At 37.9% G+C, this 21,186-nt stretch overlaps 1 protein-coding gene across 1 annotated transcript in view; it reads left to right on the top strand.

Moving 5' to 3' along the window:
* Positions 1-18,796, top strand: part of LOC124789968 (retinol dehydrogenase 14-like) — a 59,384-nt gene extending 40,588 nt beyond the window's left edge. Inside the window, exons 2-7 of the mRNA XM_047257503.1 lie at positions 8,880-8,972; positions 9,079-9,315; positions 17,077-17,259; positions 17,356-17,465; positions 17,549-17,638; positions 18,434-18,796. Coding sequence (XP_047113459.1) covers positions 8,880-8,972; positions 9,079-9,315; positions 17,077-17,259; positions 17,356-17,465; positions 17,549-17,638; positions 18,434-18,538 — 818 coding nt within the window. The 3' untranslated portion in view covers positions 18,539-18,796. The remainder of the gene's footprint in view (positions 1-8,879; positions 8,973-9,078; positions 9,316-17,076; positions 17,260-17,355; positions 17,466-17,548; positions 17,639-18,433) is intronic.
* The last annotated feature ends 2,390 nt before the right edge of the window (positions 18,797-21,186 follow it).

Genomic DNA, 21,186 nt, shown 5'->3' with positions numbered 1-21,186 from the left:
GGTGTGTCCGCTGTGCCGTGCGTGTGATCATTGCTTGTACAGCCCTCTCGCAGTGTCCGGAGCAAGTATGGTGGGTCTGACACACCCGTGTCAATGTGTTCTTTTTTCCATTTCCAGGAGTGTAGAAGGACTTAGTAGATAAAATTACAAACACAACTCAGGCATTCTTCTAGACAGCAACATGGTTAGGAAATTTCTAGCTGAATATAAATAATTAGAAGTAAAGGAGACAAAACACCAGATAGTAGAAGCATTGAGTCATCAACAGGCACAAAAAAAGAAAATAATTAAGACTTTGTTTAACTTTCAGACAAAATCTCCTGTTTCCTGCCTCTAACCACCACACTTGACACAATTCCTAGACAACAATGTTGCCATTCAAGAGACACATGCAGATAGTGAGAACTGATTGAAGTTCTGTGACCTGTAGTCATCATAGTTATGGACTTATTACATATATTCACAGCAACATAGAAGAGGACAACTTAATGAGTACTAGCGCTGTAAATGACATCAGTAGTATCACCATAAAAATTCTAGAGATGTCAATAACAAATGTATTAAAATCCTCAAGCACACTAGTCTGGAGAAGGCCTACAAACACTTAACCATCTTGGAATCTATATGGTCAATTTTAACAGTCTCCATACATAGAAGTATGACAAAATGATCATAACAGAGATAAATTTGTAATATAGACTGAAGAGAGAAATCTAAACAGCATATTTGATGCTAAAGACAGCAGCACATTCAGATGAGCAGTGTGGAACAGAAAGTACAACCCAAAATCAAGTTTTTTACATAAGTACTGTAAATTAATCTCTACACATGACTAATAAAGTGCTCTGAGGTTTCCCACATTGTTAAAATAATGGTGTTCTGTACAAAATAGGAATACAAATACCCATAATTAGGTCCATTCAAAGACTGCAGTGGCATTTCTGGAAAGCAAATTGGAATTTCTTCTGACAAGACACTGATAAGGTTATTAGACGAATTCCAACTACAGTGGACAATTACTACAGATTTGTTGGTGCCATAATTACAGTAGCTAAAAGTGGATTCCAAGAGGCCCCCAAAAGGAACACCTCACAGGATGGAGTAATGAAGTGCAGAGCTCTATAATGCCAATGTGGAAAAAGTGATCCTGATATTGCTGAGGAGCTTCTGGAGAAACTGAATGATATGGACAAAGAAAGATGGATGGAGGTAACAGCGAACTTGAATTTCCAAAAAGTTAAGGAGACAAATGTGAAGTCTGATGGAAAAGTTTGGTAGAAACAGTCTCCCCATGTGTGAAGATCCATTAGTTACAGAGACCAGATAACCCTCCAAGTTACTTATCTTTCTAGAGCATTGATGAATCAGTGGTATATAAGGTGACTTCAAAAAGTTAGATATTATTATGGCAGACCAAGTAATTTTAATTGAATCTTACACTCTATTTCAAAGTGACACAGATACATGACACTATTTTTAACTTAATCACCAATTCTTCATAAACAATGGTCAGGATGTTCTACCAGTCATTCAGTTCCTCAATGAGAGAAATCTGCTCCTTGGTCACAGATCCATTTGAGAAATACTATGTGAACATCCTCATCATAGGAAATTCTTGTTGTCCACCAACCCCAGATGTTGTTTCAGCATACCAAAAAGGTGGAAATCACTTGGCGGAAGATTTTATCTGCATGGAGGATTGAAAACTTTGAAACAAAGCCTGTGTTGTGCAAGCTGTGTGGGGTGTTGCATTATCATGCAGGGGAACAACGCCTTCGCTTAATTTTCTGCGCCTCTTGTTCTTTATAATGTGCAATGATGTCAGTGTTGCACAGTACGAATTGACATAAATGGTTGTACCCTTTGCCATAAATTCTGTGAACCCAACTCCTTCACAGTCAAAGAAAACAATGGCCATAACCTACTCTGCTGATGGCAAAACTTTGCATTTCTTCCACAGAGGCGAGGAGGTGTGTCTCCAAGCCATATATGTTGCCCTTGTTGCAGGTGTGAAATTATGGTCCCATGTCTCATCAGCTTAATGATGCATCTTGGGAAATTATTGCCTTCCACACAGTAATGCTTGAGAAAGTCCAGAGATGCCATAAACATTGTGCCTGTGTGTAGATGACAGTGATCATGGAACACAGTTTGAGCACAATTTCCGATACTGCATGTGGTCTCAGATGATGTGATGATCACTGCCTATTGAGATGCAGATCTGCTGAGCAATGAGCAGTGTCCATGACAGTTACACAGTGATTGCTGTGAATCAGTTCCTTCTCTATCAACATCAGTTAAGTGTGTGTGACCTTGGGCAAACTGGCACCATTTTACTACAGCTGGACACGACATTGCATTTGGTCCATATACTAACAGAATGTCATGGTGAACCTTTGTACAATTTGGATGTTTTATCCACAAGAGTTCTAATGGCCTGTTCACTGGCATACTTTTCCACTAGCTGTGCCATTTCACTCACACACTGTAATCCATCCGTTATCCATACCACAGTAGAACATGTCTGTGTCAAACCCTTAATGTGTACGCACTTCTGACAATGCGCCACACTTCTTGTGCAACAGTCTTAGCATGAGATAAAGTGTGTAACTTGCTTTTTGAATTTTCCTTATACATGTCAAATTAAAAAGAAATTTAGTAGAATGCATTAGGAAACACCACTCAACACAGATTTTTCTGTTGCCTCAACCCACAAAGAACCACGACTGACATCAAGACAGGCAAAGCACCAGGTTTTGACTGAGTACACCCTGAGTTTCTTGTTTGGTGGGATAAAACAATGCAAAAGTAGCTTATCAAGTTTTATTCAAATGTTGTGTCAATAGGAATCTTACCAAAAGTTCTTAAGGCTACAAAGGTAATTAAACATTTTTGAAGGTGGTTGCCAACACCTGTTAAGTACTTTATGAAATGTATGATACGCAGCTCTGTGTCTATATGCCCTTTATTACCACTAGCAGTTGTAGTTGACCTTTTAAGTATGGAAACTGTTTCCTCTTCTGATGCTGAGCAGTTCTGAAGGGGCTGTATTAATATTTTTGCCACATTGACATGATATGACATGACATGACATAAATGATGTATGACTTTTATACTGGGTGATAGTGGTAAGTCAAAACTGGTAGTGATAATGAAGGATACGTAGACTTCTGCATGTCATGAATTTCATACAATACAAAGTTAGTTACCATACTAAAACGAAACATGTGAAACAATACACCAGAAAGCTACAGACCAACAGCTCTTTTAAGCTGCTACTCCTCAACAGAATTGGTACAAAAATTCTAAACATTATTCCGCAAAAGCAAGTTGGATTTAGGCAAATAGAAATTGCACAGACTGAGCGTTATGTCTTACTATACATGTAGAGACAGGATTCCAAAAATAATGGGAAAAAATCATTGGTTCTGGTAGATTTATTTGCTGAAGAAAGTTAACTGAGAGCATACGCTAGTGATCCAATGGGGTTTTCGTTCCAACACCCGGGTGTACTTGAGTGGATAGCTGCAACTAATTTTAGCATACAAAATTTGTATTTTATATGCATTTTTTAATATCTTGTGATGCCATGTATGCCATATATTAAATTAATAAAAATAAATATTATTCTATGTAATCTATGTGCAAAGGAGACTAGTCACTGAATAGTATGAGGGTTGTTCAATAAGAAATGTGACACTTTTTTTTTCTCAGTCAGTTTTAGTTGAAAAATGCAGAATTTGTAGCGGAACATCATCGAATATTCCAGCTTCAGGCCCTATAGTATCATGAAGTTCTGATGGGTGGTGGCATTAGCAACCTTCAAAATGGCATCTGTAATGGAGGTGCATTCCAAGCAGAAAGCTGTCATTGAGTTTCTTTTCATGAAAAACCAGACCATCGCAGATATTCTAGGCACCTGCAGAATGTCTATGGAGACATGGCAGTGAACAAAAGCTTGGTGAGTCATTGGTTGAGATGCCTGCATCATCACAACAAGGTCATGCAAACCTGTCTGATATCCCATGTGCTGGACAATCACACACAGCTGTGACATGTGAATACTCTCCTTCGAGGTGATCAACAGACCCCAGTCACAATTCGCTGCACAACTGGGTATCTCTGTTGGTACTGCGGACTCACTCGTCCACCAGCTGAGGTACTCAAAGGTGTGTGTACCTGCTAGGTTCCTCGCCGCCTAATGGAAGACCATAAAGAGCAACAAAGGACAGAGTTGCTTGCACATTATGAGGCTGATCATGACAATTTCTTATCGAGCATCATCACAGGTGATGAAACATGAGTTCATCATTTCGAACTGGAATCAAAATGGCAATCCATGGAGTGGTGCCACACTGTCTCTCATCTGAAGAAAAAGTTTAAAGCTGCACCATCACCCAGTAAAGGTATGGTGACAGTCTTCTGGGACTCTGAATGAGTTGTTGTGTTTTATGTCATCCCTCATCGTACAACAATCAATTCTGAAATGTGCTGTACTGCCCTCAGTAAACTGAAGAAATGACTACAGAGTGTTTGTAACCACAAAAATGCAAACAAACTTCTTTCCCATGGCAATGCAAGGCCCCACACTAGTGTGCACACCTGAGAAGAACTCACAAAACATCATTGGACTGTTCTTTCTCATCCGCCCTACAGCCTGGATCTCACACCTTCTGACTTCTACTTGTCTAGCCCAATGGAGGACGCACTCCACAGGAAGCAGTACATTAATGATGGGAGGTTATTGATGCAGCAAGATGTTAGCTCCAATGTCAAACAGCAGTGCGGTACTATGCAGACATACAAGCCCTCTGATAAGATGGCATAAGGCTGTCGCATTGAATGGCGATTATGTTGAGAAGTAGTGTTTTGTAGGCAAAAGAGTGGGGAATAATATTGAATAAAACCAACCTGCTTTGAGAAAAAAATGTGCTGCATTACTTACTGAATGCCCCTCATAGGACCACTGAGTCATCGACAAGTCTACAGGCACACTAAAATGAACTAAAATGTTGCTTGTCAATGACTCAATGCTGCTACTGTTCAGTGTTTGGTCTCCTTTACTCCTAAATTATTTATGTTCTGGCAGAACTTCCCTTATTGTATGTATATTATTTTATTTATATGATCTGATGAATTCTTCTAGACATTGGTAACATTTTGGCTTTTTAAATGATTTTTATACTTTATTGAGAAAATTCTTTAAAATTGTTGCCAGTTTTATTGTAAATCTTCACTGCTGTTTGATAGGCACTGTTCCAACAGTTTGAGCCTGGAACGTGATAGCTTATTCTGCTTGAAACTAGGTACTTCTTATTATACGTTAATGAAAATTTATGTTGAGAATGGGAGGAAACATAAAGGATATACTAAAGCAAACATAAAACACTACTGGGAATTAAATGTTATTATAGTGCAGAAGAATTCATGACTGTAAAATATAAATAAAATTATAATTACTCATGAAATCAATTGTATAAGCTGGTATTGTTATGTAACACATATAAATTATATATTGATGTCATATTTCAGGTTTGCTGAAACTTACACTTTGAAGAGATTAAAATCAAAACAAGATACAACAATTTGAGAGATTAAAGAAGTAGAGTACAGTATGTTGCCTCTAAGATGGCCAATCAATCATTAGCCCTGAAATCATAAAGTCAGAAGCTAGGAAGGCTACAAGTGGTAGTCATTTGTTGCAGCCAATGTTACCTGGCTGGCAGTACTGAGTGATATAGCCCAGTACTGAGTGATATAGCCATCGTTGACTGCTGTATTACTGTGTTGTATTTCACTCTGTTCCATGTGGTTTCCTTTCCTGGAGATAAGTGTACATAATTGTTTCAGCTAGGATCTTTATGAAGGACATATCGGCATATAAGCTGTTTACAGTTTTTATTATGAACAATGGCACCCATGTGCATGACTTTTGCTTTCACGGAAGCATGACCCACAGGTTATGTTTAGGGACGATTCTAGAAGTCGGTCAAGGAGCGGGGCTAATGGGGGGGGGGGTTTGGAGGAATGGAATATATGGAATATCGCTTAACAAAAGAAGAGTTTGGGTCCTCTACCGACAAATTGGTAAAATTTAGTGTTTGTTAAAGTAGTTTTTGGTAACTGTTTTGGAGTTCAGGGTAAAAAATGTGTTTTAATAAATAATAAGATGCTTATTTTAAATCAAATGATATTTATTGGTTTAGATACTAAGCTATTTTCCGCTCTTACTCTTGTGTTAAAATGTGTTTGAAATACATTGTAACCTATATTGATACATAAAAAAATGATTGAATCTGTTGGAGTAATATATTTGCTGATTTCTGAAGTAATTTAATCCAGTGTAATATGATACGCCATGGGGGAGGGGAGGGGGCTGTAGTCCCCATAGACCCCCTGCCCCACTTGCCATTGCCCCTAATTAAATAGTCTACACTGCAGGAGGCAGGTGGGTCTTGGGCTCACCACATGGCTCCTCATCCCATGGTGTTCTGTGTGGAGCCATCTTGTTTATTTCACTCTTTGCAACTTCCCTCTGACTTTGGCTAATGTACAATTAATACACCGTCAAAAGATTGCCTCAACAACAGATAAACATATTATTTGATAAGGTGTGTTATCACAAAGTATTACCTCACACCACTGAAATGTGGTGGACAGGATGATTTGTTTCATCTATATAAGATCAGTCCCTGTCTCCTATAGCGAAATAACTGTGGGAAAATTTGCTCTGTTGTGTGTAAAATTCTGAAATACACTGCCTGACAAAAAATGTGAAGCACGCAGAAAACAAGGTCAGATACCAGTGTAACTTTGTACATGTACACACTATCAACAGGTATGTAAATCCTCTTTGACAGGTAGAACAGCCACCAGAGTGTGTTAGTGTCCTTTGTCTTTATTGTTATTACCCAGACTTGGAGAGTATATAAGGGATGTGAACATCACAGTTGTCACTGTGAAGAACACAGAAATGCCTCACACTTGCACGAGACAGTTTTATCAGCACCTGACATAATTTGAATGGAGCCTTGTTGTAGGTCTCCATTTGAACTGGTTGGATGAATTGTGCAACATTTAGATTTGTGGGGCATTCAGATTTGATGATGGTCCAATGCTGAATTGCACGGAAATGTGAGGGCAGGCACACTCGACATCTAGGTTCCAGTCACCTACATTGTCTGACACCTACAAAGGAGGATCACCGTATTGTGCGCGAAGGACATCATAACCCCTTCACATTTGCCTGCCATCTGAGAACAAACACTGTTGTGCAACATTCTGTGACATCCTGCTCTACTGGTAGGAGCTAGCACTAGCCACACCAGAGATTACTGCCCATACGTAGACAGCCATTAACACTGCAACATACAAGGCTGCGTTTGGAATGGTGGCACTACTGAGAAGCACAGGCTGCTGATTAGTGGCCTCAGATTGTGTTTAGTAATGAATCATAGTTCTGCATTACCCTGGATGACCATTGGGGTTAGTACCAAATAGACATATGCCTGCACCTCCAATGGAAGGAAAAGATGCTAGTGAAACTGAAGCATTTATTTTAACTTTTCCTTTATATTTCAAAGTATTAGAAAGGAAATTTTAAGAGAATATGGAGACGATGTGGGGACAGGTCCCATTCTTCCAATGTTTTGGAGATTCACAGTGGCATCATGCAGTGGAGAGCCATTTTGTATGACTTCAGGTCGCAGCTGGGAGTGACTGAAGGAACTCAGACAGAATAATGCAGCATAATGGTACATCACAGACATCCTGTGTCGTCATGTGTTGCCTCTCATGCAATTGTATCAATGAGCCATTTTTCACAGGACCGTGCTCACTCACATGTCTCTCTGAACTGTCTGTGTGATGTTGAGGCATTCTTGTGGCCAGCAAGATCCCCAAGGCCTGCCTCCACAAAGATATGTGGGACCAGCTAAATGTCAACTCTGTCCCAGTGCATGTCCAGCATATCAAGAACTAGTTACAACAGTTGACTGTCTTTTCAAACAAATTTCGTGCTTGCAGCCGGTCGTCGTTCAATACTTCGCACGATATTTCAACTGGGCACCTGCCAGTCGTCTTCAGGTGAGCCGTCGCAGTCTGACTGGCAGGTGCCCAGTTGAAATATCGTGCGAAGTATTGAACGACGACCGGCTGCAAGCCCAAAATTTGTTTGAACAGTCAATTCGCCGGGAAAATTTTAAAATTCACGGTTGACTGTCTTGCTTCAAGAGAGGATACAGTGGCTTTATGACACTTACCAGCAACATTAGTACATGCATCCAGGCCAGAGGGGGTTGCAAAGCCGTATCGATGAGTGGGCTCATGCTGCCAAGTTCATCGTATATTTCACTGAAATTTGTAATCATGGAAATAACATCACACACCCAATCAACCTGTGAAGCTTAAATTCATTCCCCCCCTCCCCTCTTCTGGCTGTCTCACTTTTTTGTCATGCATTTTAGTTGAGGACTAGGTGAAAATGTTTTAATTTTGAAAAGGTTTAAATCCACCTCAAAAGCAAATAAGAGTAAGGAATGAGTAAACAGGAACTTAAAAAGTCCAAGTTCTTTAATGGTGACTGTAGGAGCTCTAAGAAACCTTTTAACATCCACGTAGCACATAAGCTTCTTTTGTATAACTGGCTCATTGCCAAGACTATTGTCTCCCTACATTAGTAAATGATTTTCAGGAAATATGTTACTCACTGGACATGCTTCCATAAACAACAAAAATAAAAAATCTTTACACACATATTCTCTATCCACGCATTAATTTCTATAACTTATCTGATATACATCAGTACCAAATAGTATCAATGGAAAAAAGACATTTGTGAAGATGAAGCATTTATTTCACCTTTTCTGTTATATTTCAAGGTATTGGAAAGGAGACTGCAAGAGACTTAGCAAAAAGAGGTGCTCGAGTAATTTTAGCCTGTCGTGATCAGCAGAAGGGCCTGGAAGCTAGAGGTACAGCAGTTGTCTCCTGTATTTACCATGTCATTGTATTTAATGGCAGTTGTTGAAATGAAGAACAAACTCAAGTGCAGAAAAGTGAATTAGTTTATATTTTCAGATGAAATTATAAGAAGCACAGGAAATAAAAATGTGATTCTACATCTGGTTGACTTGAGTTCTCTAGCATCTGTGAGAAAATTTGCAGAGAACATAAAAAAGTCAGAGAACTGTCTGGACATATTAGTAAATAATGCTGGTGTTGGAGGCCTCCCACCAAAGTTCACAAAGGACAATCTACTAATTGGGATGCATGTTAATCATTTTGGACCTTTCCTTCTAACACTTCTATTACTAGGTGAGTTGTAATGTAGTTTAAATTGGTAAAGTAGGATGTGTAGTGCTTGTCTTGAGAAAGATATGTTTCATAAAATATGTGTCATGTTTATATTCAAGAATCACCATGTTCATCCTACTTCACTGTGTGCTAGTGTGATTTTGAAACTGTTTTTACAACATTTTGTCTATATAAGTGTTATTTCCAAATGAGTCACGCTAGAGAGGATGAACAAGTGTGTTATTGTGCTGAAGAAGCCAACAAGCCCGGCAGTTTGCATCTCACTGCGTCACAGAGGTGACACAGAACCTCCTGGTAGAACTCCTTGTTGACATTAGTACCTTTTGGGGCATCCTTGTGATGGATGACACCAATGGAGTCAAAAAAGATGTTCAGCATGACTTTTACCTGCCACACTGTTTTGTGTCTTGGTGATGATGAATGCTTCCATTGCAATGACTGGATTTCGTTTCTGGGTCATACCCATAAAGCAATGACTCATCATCAATGATCACTGTTCACAATATCCAGCATGTCCTATGGAATGTCTGAACAAATTTGCTTCTGCTCAATTGTTAGCAGCTTTGGCATAAATTTTGCTGAGATCCTCATGAGATCCATTGTTGCATTAAAATTGAATGACCGGATCCAGTTCAAATACTTGTTCAATCTTGGAGATTGTTCTGACTTGAGAATTGCTAAGCTTAAAACAAAATTTGATGCAATAATGTTGTTCCACTTTTTCTGTCATTTTGCCCACAACACAAAATCTGAAGACTACCAGGTACACCTGTTCACTTTTCAGTGACTGGTTGTTTCCACATTTGTGAAATAAATCAGGCACGCCCATTACATGTGCCTACAAACGTACAGAGTGTGCGTGCTCTGATACCATTCTTGGTTTCAACAATAAAAATCAAGGTTAGATATTTTTTAAACAGTCTTCATATTTGTCAGGTTGAAACAGATAATAATACATTTTCAGATGCCCACAATACATTTACAACAATTAATCATAAAATTTTAAACAGCTTAAATAAACTCTCAGATTGTCCATAATCAAATCTGTTGCACTTTTGTTCTCTCAGGTAAACTAAGTCTTCTTGTTTATGTTCCTTTATGAGGCTAGCAGTGAGCATGAGAGAACCCATTAGTCAGTTTCACATATGCACTTTGGTTTTGTAAGCATCAGTCTTTATCCAGTCCCATGAACAAAAGACTAATGGTTTTACTTGTTATGTTCAAATAGATATGTATCCTTATAATGGAACAGCTAGGAGTGGCATACCAACCAGGGTATGGGTTGTCCCACAACTGTCAGTGGTTAATATGAGTAGAGTTAATTTATTCCTGGATAAATATGGCTTTATCAGTAAATAGCAGAAGCACATAATGATAGGTAGTTAATGACAAACAAAACTGAAGTTGCATTACCTGACTCCAATGTGAACATGCTGTGTATACTGTAAGGGAAATGGGTATAAATCTTGTGAATGTAATATTTGCCATATATCTGTTTATGAAGCATCAAAACATACTAGCTGTAGAACTACACTGAACATGAAACTTCCTGGCAGATTAAAACTGTGTGTCGGACCAAGACTCGAACTTGCAGAAGTAAAGCTGTAAGGACGGGGCGTGATCCGTGCTCGGGTAGCTCAGTTGGTAGAGCACTTGCCCGCGAAAGGCAAAGGTCCCGAGTTCGAGTCTCGGTCCGTCACACTTTTTAATCTGCCAGGAAGTTTCATATCAGTGCACACTCCGCTGCAGAGTGAAAATCTCATTCTGGATACACTGAAAATAGTTAATAATGTGTTAATGTTCCTTTGTTTGTTGTTTAATTCCTTCTTCAAATAAAAATTATGCTTTGAGAGCTTACCACTTCATGCAGTGTATTAACAACTATGAAAAACCATGATGAAATTTGATACATTGGAAAGTGGACAGCATTCCTATGCTGGGTATTCAATGGTAATGACACCATGACCCATTTTTAGCAACCACCTGTAAAATGAAACATTTTTCTGGTGTTATACTCTGACACAGTTTACGCACACTCATTCGGTTGCAGTAAACAACATTTGACAAGAAGTCTAATATAGCAGTTTTATGGTTACAAAGATATTCAGACCACAGATATTCAAAACAAAGATGATAGATGACAAGATACTAACCACGTGTCACTGGATGCGAGAGGTGATGCTGAACTCACATTGTGAGTTGTACACAATAACATGGATATTTTAATTCCTCTGTTTTCCTGAAAGCTGATAGGCACATGCACTGTGTTTGCAGACAGAGTCCTTACTAAGGAGCCACAGCCAATACCTCACCAATATATTTCCAAATGATTCTAGGTAAACGTTTTTTGCTTATGTTCTAAAATTGTATGTATTGTTTTTTTCTTTCCTGGAGAAATTATGCCACATTCTCTGCCTGTCTGGTCTAACTAGATTTGGCTCTGGGTTGAAGGGTAGGAGGGAGTAAAGGTACACATTTGTAGTTTTACTAAATATTTAAAAAAAGACTTGCAGCACTATTATATCAGTTATGTATGCTGCACCTAGTTTGACATCTTGGTAATATTGTTTAGAAGTTTCATTGTCATCCAATTATTATTAGACAATTAATAAAAATTTTCCTATAAAATAATTTTGTGTCCTCTTACCCCATGCTGTTGAGTAAGAGTATGTGGGCCTGTGGCAAGAGTATGCAGTGCATATTTTTGCCCCCAAATGAAGAAAATAAAAAGGTTTGCAAATAAATATGGGTGCCCCAGAAGTCTTTCCCTGATTACAGGCTCGCATAAGGCATAAAATGTGACAAACAGACACATATCTTTTATCTTGAAGTGCAGTTAACATATTCAAGTTTTTGCACCCAGACACATAATTATAACGACACATATTCAATTATAACATATGCTTGTACAAATATTAGACTAATGTTTCTACATGACTAAGTTATATTGGAATATGTGTTATTACAATTATGTTGAGTTTATACGGCTACCTATAACACACTGATGACAGCTGCACTATCAGCTGAAATCTAGATCTGCATTTTAAAAAATGACAGATTATATTATAACTGATGCTGACCTTATTTCAATCCTAGATTACATCATGATTGTGGGGCACAATTATTCTCATGGAATTGAACATGATGATATACTTTTAGCTGCTGCTTTTTCAACAGTACAATAACAAGATTCTCTTGACTAGCATTCTTTATGAAAAGATATGCTACACTCTTTTTGGGTACCAAGAATATTTGTTATGGTATGGTATGGTATTAAACTGTGTATATCATTGTGATAACAAGACAAAGGTGCAAAGCAAGCAGTGGAAATATGTGGTTTCACCACCTCCAAAAAGGCAAAGACCCCACTGGCTATTAACCAAAGTGATGCTGACTGCTTTTGGGACTGCCATGCTAACAAATGGTTCAAATGGCTCTGAGCACTATGGGACTTAACATCTGAGGTCATCAGTCCCCTAGAACTTAGAACTACTTAAACCTAACTAACCTAAGGACATCACACACATCCATGCCCGAGGCAGGATTCGAACCTACGACCATAGCAGTCGCACGGTTCTGAACTGAAGTGCCTAGAACTGCTTGGCCACAACAGCCAGCTGGTGCTAACACTTACGCTTTTAAGGGGTAAATTGTGCCAGGAGCACACTACCTAATGGGGCTATGAGAGTCGGTCAAGATGAAACATGTCGGGAAGCTCTCCAAGGGGGTTTTGCTCCACAACAATGCTCCACCTCAATTCTGCAGAGGATTCTGCCAAACATGCTGCTCCTTTGAGCTATCAAATTTTACCTCACATCCATGTTCTTCTAACATAGCATCCACTTACTTCTTATTTATGTGGCAGCCATTTCCAGAATGAAGACGAGTGGTTCTCAAGGTATAGCACCTCCTGAACAGCCAAAAAGTAGATTTCTACAACCAAAGTATCTGTCAAGTCATCCATCATTTGGAAAATGTGTCGCATTGAAGGGTGAATACATAGAGAAGGTCTGACACCATCACCAAGTCTCACGGTCACAGCTTGATTTTCTTGAGGTGATAACTAAAACTTTTTGGTTACTGTTGTGCAAGCATTTTCATCTCAAATGTGAGCAAGAGTAGCCTTGTTTGAATGTTCACAATACATACCTGTAATACAAAAGCAGTGCCTCATCACATGAAGTACAGCTTACTGGTTAAGGAATTATCAGTAAAATGTATTTTCTGTGAATATGTCAAAAATTTCATTGTGCATTCATGGTGCACAGATTTTTAAGTACGAGGATTGATTGAAAAGTAATGCCTCCACCTTATGTAATTCTTAAACAGTTGCAGCATTGGTATGCGGCAGGTACTGGCTTGCTCCGTAGTCTCTTCTCTACAGCTCCAGTTGGCAAGAAGCCTTAACATTGAATAGTTGTGTTGTTACTATGTAAAGTATGGAATCCTGTGCAGATGGTCAGTCAATGCAATTTAAGCAACGTGCAGTCATTGAATTCTTGACAGGAGAAGGTGCCACCCCAAAGGAGATTCATCAGAGAATGAAAGTAGTTTACGGTGATTGTGTCATGAATTGTTATGGCTCACATTACACATGGATATGCATTGTATTACACAGTTACAATGTTTGAAGCGCTGGATGGAAACAAAATGTTGAGATACACTACACAGTTCTGTGTCACCCGTTAAAATTTCGTGGAATATCAGTTGGGAAATTCTTGACTCAGTGGTGGAATCTGGAATCCTAACACTGCAACATTCAGCAGGAGGGAATGAACACAATGGTGTATCTGAATGAGCTGAACATTAAGGCAAGCATGAAAAATTTGTGGAAGTGTGTTGAAGTATTGTAAACAAAACACTAAGGCTGAACTCAAAAATAAACAGGATTGCAAAAGCAACACTAAGTGAGCTAGATTATCAGAAATCCATAATCTTGAACAGTGTTATTAGTGTTTTCAACTCAGAACTGTTAACAGTTATTCACCCCTCCCCCAGGAAAAAAAAAAAATAAATAAAAGAAAAAGGCAAGTGTGCAGTACAGAATCTTTAGGTAGGGTCATGGAGTCAAGCGAAAAGTATTTGTAGTTTATTCATAAGTAGTGCTGGAGTGTTGAAACTTTCATACTCATAAAAGTATCAAAAGAGAAGTGCCAATACTTTGACGTATTGACACTTATCCTTGATAAAAGGAATAGAGTAGATACTCTATATGGGCTCCAACTCACCATCTCTATTTTTGAAATCTAAAATAGAGAAAGGAAATTGGTTTTAATAAGTTTCAAATAAAATAATAAAGATGTTAAAGTAATTCGTAAGTAAGTAAAGTTACATGTTCCAACCCTAGACCGGCCAATAGGGTGCGACCGACCACTTTGTCATCCAATGGAGTCATCAGATTCAGTATGGTGGGACATGTCATCAGCACACACCTCTCTTGGTTGTTGTCAGGTTTCCTGGCCTGAAACCACAACTGACTGGCAGAGTAGCTCCACAGTTGGCTCAGAGGGCCGAGTTGCATGCCATACCAGTCCGCTCACCAAGGACAAATTCCTGGCTTTACCGTGAATCAAACCAGTGTCCCCTGCATAGCAGTCTGTAATGCTGTCCACTTTGCCATGGAGATGGACACAGGTATTAAATAAAGCAGTGTTTTTATTTTCATTGCGGATTACAATTTTTTTAAAAAAAAGAAAACTGAAACTTGAAATATGTAATTACAGAACAGATCATCAGAAAAACAGCTGAATAGTACCCAAAAGTAAATACATTAAATCATAATTAAACTTCCCATTATTCCTTTGTGCTGTCACTCAAAACCAGTGTTTTATCTGATAGTCTTGTTAATAATGTATTACGTGAGACTGACAATATGCTGCCTGTCTTTGAAAATAAACACTTGTAGGGCACTGATTCCATTGGAATTGTCAGATACTCATTGGCTACCTTGTATAACTGGGGGAATAAAACTTCCATGTTGACACTTCGGTCTAAAAGGATTAGCTCACAGTGCAACATAGGCTCCTTCCATCTTTTTGATAAGATAGGCAACTACTCCATCTTTTTTCACTTGTTTGCTGTGCACTCAACACTTATGATGATACCAAATGTCGCATTCCATTTCAAGAGAAGACTCACAATCTGGTTCACTGCTGCTGGTGCCAGTGGTAGCAGCAATATTAGTTGCCGATAAATGCCTTAATGTAGCCCAGCAAACCCCAGTTCTGTAAAGAGTAGAACTCCCATTCATAAAACAACTTTGAACTTCTGATTACTTTACAAGTGAGTTACTGTGTTCAATTTTTGACATTGAGCATGTGAGTGAGAAAAGTTTAGAAAAGGTTTGTAATTGCATTTAAAGTTTTTTGGAAGTCACTAAGTGCTCTCATTATCAAACACTGCATTATTGTAGTCTGGATAACTTGCACTCTATTTTCAGCAAAAGCAAGTTTTTCATGCATCTCAATTTTTATGAAATCTTATCTTCTGAACTGTGTGTCACACAAGGACATTATGTTGGAGGTACATTCAGTGGTATATGTTGATACGGACTGCAAAAGTGTTGTGAACAGGTCCAGTAAAGTTGTTGTAAGCCACTAAGTTCTGTCATTCTGAAATACTGTAAGAGTATAGTTTGATAATTTGCACTCTTTGAGTTACGGTGTCACAAGACATTTACACACTTTCTAATCTTAGAACTTGTCTTAGTGTGTTAAACATTTAACATAAAATTATACCTCTTAATGTGTAGGTTTTGTTGCCCCAGAAACCCAATAGATAGGCAGCCTGTTACTGGATCCATGCCCACTAATCAGGTTAGCCATTTAGTAATATAGATATCACCCTCGCCCAACCTCTGGCTTCTGAAAATGTATTTTTTTGAATCTTGGATCAAGCAAGCAGGATATTACTGCCTAACAGTTATATTCAGTTTGTCCAAATCTGCATGCTATTTGCTTTTTTAGCTCATCTTTTACTGCCTTTGCTTCACTGCTGTCAGTGCTGTAATCAGGCTTACTTAAATTATTTATCTGCACTTTTAAACAAAGAAATATTGTCAAGGTAGGCAAAGTGTTGCAAATGTTTTCATTTACTTGCTCTGTTTTTCACACATGCATAGTTTCAGTTGGCGGCCTTTTGGTGTTCACAAGTTCAGTTGTTGTAAGTCTTGGAACTGAATCATGCAGCCATAGTTTTGGCTAGTAATAAAAATTTAATAAATAATTAATAGACTCATGGGTACAATATCTGCCATAAAGTACTGATATGAGTAAAAAAGTATCCAGTAAAAAAGTTTCTATTAAAAATGTGTTGGTATTGAGGTGAGAGTACTCAATACTAAAAACTTTTTCCAGTGTCCTATCTGTAGCATGTGCCACACGGTTAAACCACCTCTGGTACAGAACACACATTTATTATTGCAATGACCATTTTCCACTAGATTAGATCATCTTCAGATCTAAAATGTACACAGTATGATAACCAACACCAGCATCACCTGGTACGTGTCATCAAAATGACACACTCCAGGTGCAGCTATCACACTCACCATATTCTAGATCTGAAGATGGACTACTTTAGCCAAAATTGATCATTACAATAATGAATATGTCACCTAGACTGTGCCTTGTTCATAAAATTTGTTGAATAATTTAGCTCTCTCCGTAATTTACAAAATGCAAATGTTTTGCTAAGATTGAAGTATGGCTTCATTTTTATCCATTGGTTAGCTTTCTGATGTACATTTTCTTTTTCTCACAGATCTTCTGAAGAAGTCTGCACCAAGCCGAATTGTAATGGTATCATCAGTAGCACACAAATATGCTAAACTCAGTGTAGATACTATAAATGAAAAAGATAATAATGGTGTGAGGGTTTATGCAAATAGTAAGCTTTGCAATATCTTGTTTGCCAATGAACTGTCACGCAGACTAAAGGGGACGGGTAAGATATGAGACAGAATTGTGGAAGCTGTTTTTACTTTATCCATTATCTCTCAATGCATATTCCTGTAATTACATACACAGAAAATGTTTTCAGGAGTCACTGTGAACAGTTTGCATCCAGGAATAGTTAAGACAGATATTCTTCGAAGATTGCCTAGATTCATTATGTTGACTATAAATTACCTATTTGGACATTTTGGAAAGGTAATTCTCCTGAACATACTGTGTTTGTTATTCACATACTTAAGTCCAGTGTGAGTGTTTAACAGTTATATTGATGTTAACAGACAGCATATGAAGGGGCACAAACAAGTATTTACCTTGCTGTGTCTGAAGATGTCGAGGGTGTAACTGGAAAATATTTTGCAGATTGCAAGGTATTGTATTGATAAATAAAACTTTAAGGTAGTAAAAATTTATTTTTGAAATCATTTTGTGATTTTTGTTGTAAGCTATCAGATTTTGTTAAGTATAGAGACTGTTGTCATAGAATTTAATTTGCTTTGCAGTAGGATACAGATGCAGATACACAAAATACCAAATGTTGAAAGGACTAATGCGACAAAATTAAGAAAAAAAGCTTAATTTGAAGCAACAGCATATGCATTTCCATCTTCATAATGGATGCCTGGGAAGATAGTTTCATACAGTAAATCAAATTCTGATTAAAAAACTCTTCATTTTATGGGAAATAAGGCTCTATTAATATAGTACATAATAACCATTGCCCTTCAGTATTCAATTGTACACTCATATAATAATTGCAGTATAGTACAAGAAAAATAAACCCAAAATTTTGTCATAACCGTCACTACACACTTGGCAGTCTAGTTAGAATGTAGCAGTTTTTTCCTCTATGGACTGCAATTCTGTAAATTTTAAACAACACTAATTAACAGCCTTTTAAAGAGAACATAGAGTACGGTGATGTTCTCTATACAAAACACATACAACTTGTGTTAAATTATAGTTAGTTGTCAGTGTGATATCAAGAGCAGATAACTGCATCTCTAAGGTAATGTATCTTGACATGCTCGTATTCATTAATGCTCTCCTTCAAGATGCAGTTGACAAAGCTAACAAATTAATATTAGGACTGCATCTCAAATTTTGTGCAAAAAATTTAAAAGGAAATATCAATTAAATTTCTTATGTGTTTATCTTCATTACAGGAGGCACAGACGTCTTCTTCAGCACAAGATGAAGAGCTAGCTAGAAAAATATGGATAAAAAGTGAAATACTAGTTGGCTTAAAGCCAGAGGAGAAGTACTGGTGAAAAAATATACAAAAGAACAAGTAAATTTATGCCTTCTTAGGGTTTTATAAATGATTTTATAATACCATGCGTACAGTTTTATCTAGCTTTCAAATAACTGTTTTCTCTTATAAGTGACACATCTTTGTAGGAGAATAAGAACTTTGCTGCAAAGAGTAAATGAAAGTTTGAGACTTAGGGACAACTGTAAACGTAAAATCATTTATTGATGTCATATACGAAGTACTTAAGAATAAATAAAAGTGGTCAGTCAGAACAGCTGAATTGTTTAACTTGCAGTTTTGCCCCAACATCCCTAGAGAAGAAACACTTACAGTGAAATATTGGTATAGTTAAAGGAAAAATCATATTTTGGTTACAAAGGGAAACAGAGAATACAGATACAAGACGTAACAAGTAACTGTACCTTTGTTTAGAGCTTTGTAAGTTCTGCTACAGAGACACATGCACATACATATATTTGACATGTAAGTGATATTTGCTTTGTTGGTTGTCAAAATATTCTTTTCAGAAAAGGATCTGCAACATTTTTATTGTTTATGCCCCACTTCTCAGACATTTACTCTTATTCTGCTAAATACATCTCTTTTTATTGATGACTCTCTTTTGTATAAAACAATATTGCAATCAAAATATGAAGCATTGTTGCAGAACTCGTGCCTTATGAACAAAAGAAACAGTTGCTAACAAAATTAAAGTTTGAACTGAAGTTTTGTGATACTTTCCAAATGCTCACACTATTTATCAGCCGCACAGAGTGGCCGCACCGGGGGTTCGAGTCCTCCCTCGGGCATGGGTGTGTGTGTTGTTCTAGCTTCAGTTAGTTTAAGTAGTGTGTAAGGTTAGGGACCAATGACCTCAGCAGTTTGGTCCCTTAGGAATTCACACACACACTGTTTATCACTTGATAAGGTACACCTAATTTATATTAATATTATGGAAAGAGTAGTGTGCTACTCACCATACAAAGGAAACATTGAGTTGTAGACAGACACAACAAAAAGACTGCTATACAGCTGAGCTTTCAGCTACAAGATCTTCTTCTAGTGTAGAAAACAGACACATACACAAGCACAACTCTCACACACACATAACCACTGCCTTTTGAGATTTTGGAATCTGAGAAACAGGATGAAAACTTAACAGTATCATGGCAATGAGCCTATAAAATTCTGACTATGCCATCAAAAATCACTGATCATCATAAAACACAAAAAGTAAGGGCGCTGAAACCTTAAACTGAGGCAAATGCTCAAATGCCTTTCCATACTTTTTCTTCATGCTTCACATTCATCAGTCACTCAGCTGGCTGATGCCATTCTCCATCTCTTCCTGTCTTGTGCTAATCTGTTTACAGCATTGAGGGAATTCAGTAATCTGTTTCCAAAAGTTTGTCTTTGTCATTTTACTGCTCATTCCAATACGAAGTTAAATATTCCCAGATGCCTTAACACATGTCCCACTAATCATCCCTTTTTCTGTTAAGGGTTTGCATTGACTTCTTTCATTACCAGTTTGCTCAAGTAGTTGTTTATGTTGTTCTTTAGCAGGACACTTATTTTTTAAAAATATTTTCCTTGTGCCACTGTTGGTTGTTTTTTCTTTTCCACTTTCCTCATGATCCACACTTCCCTTCTGCAGACTGCTGCGTCTAGACATACAGGGTGTATCATAATTAACAGTGTAAATCCACACAGTTGAAAGTACACAAGACTAGAAGCAAAAAATTCTCAGTAAACATATGTTCTCAAATGAACCATTTGCCCAATAACAGCAACTTTGTGGTTACCAACCACCACTGATTAATTTCCCATTTTGGTGACATTTCCTGGCCGCCTCGCTCCCAGACCTTTCATGTGCAGACATTTTCCGTTGGGGCTACCTGAAGCAAGAACTGTTCCGAACACATTGTGCCACCATTCCTGAGTTGAAGGATCACATCAGAACTGCCATCGGCTATGTCCCAGGGAATATGTTATGCTGTGTTACGGAAAGCTTCCAATGCCGCCAAAATGAATGTTTTGTGCAGAGGTGGCATCATTTGACAGGAGTCATATTCAAAAAGTAATCCACACAATGGACAATGACTTACACATTAGTAAATGACATGCCTTTAACTATTAATTGACATTAGAGGTAATAAATAAATTACAGTTACTGCCTGATGGTGTGTTTTTAATATCCTACTATGAACGCTGCCGCACCCAGTAGATTAAGGAAAGACAAACCTATGTTTACAGCATTTGTTGACTCAGAAAAAGCTGACAGTGTTGACCGAATGCTGTCTTTGGAATTCTGAAGGTAGCAGGGGTAAAATACGGGGAGCAAAGGCTATTTACAACTTGTACAGAAACCAGACATCAGTTATAAGAATCGAGGGTAATGAAAGGGAAGCAATAGTTGAGAAGGGAGTGAGACAGAATTGTAGCCTATTCCCAATGTTATTCAATCTCTACATTGAATAAACTGCAAAGGAAACCAAAGAAAAATTTGGAGTAGACATTAAAGTTCGGGGAGAAGAAAATAATTCAGTCAGAGACAGCGAAGGGCAAGGAAGAGCAGTTGAACGGAATGGACAGAGTCTTGAAAGGACGATACAGGATCAACATCAACAAAAGCAATATGAGGATAATGGAATGTTGCAACAT

The sequence above is a fragment of the Schistocerca piceifrons genome, chromosome 3, assembly GCF_021461385.2.
Source record: "Schistocerca piceifrons isolate TAMUIC-IGC-003096 chromosome 3, iqSchPice1.1, whole genome shotgun sequence".
NCBI classification, from domain to species: domain Eukaryota; kingdom Metazoa; phylum Arthropoda; class Insecta; order Orthoptera; family Acrididae; genus Schistocerca; species Schistocerca piceifrons.
This window is presented reverse-complemented; position numbering and strand designations above follow the sequence as displayed.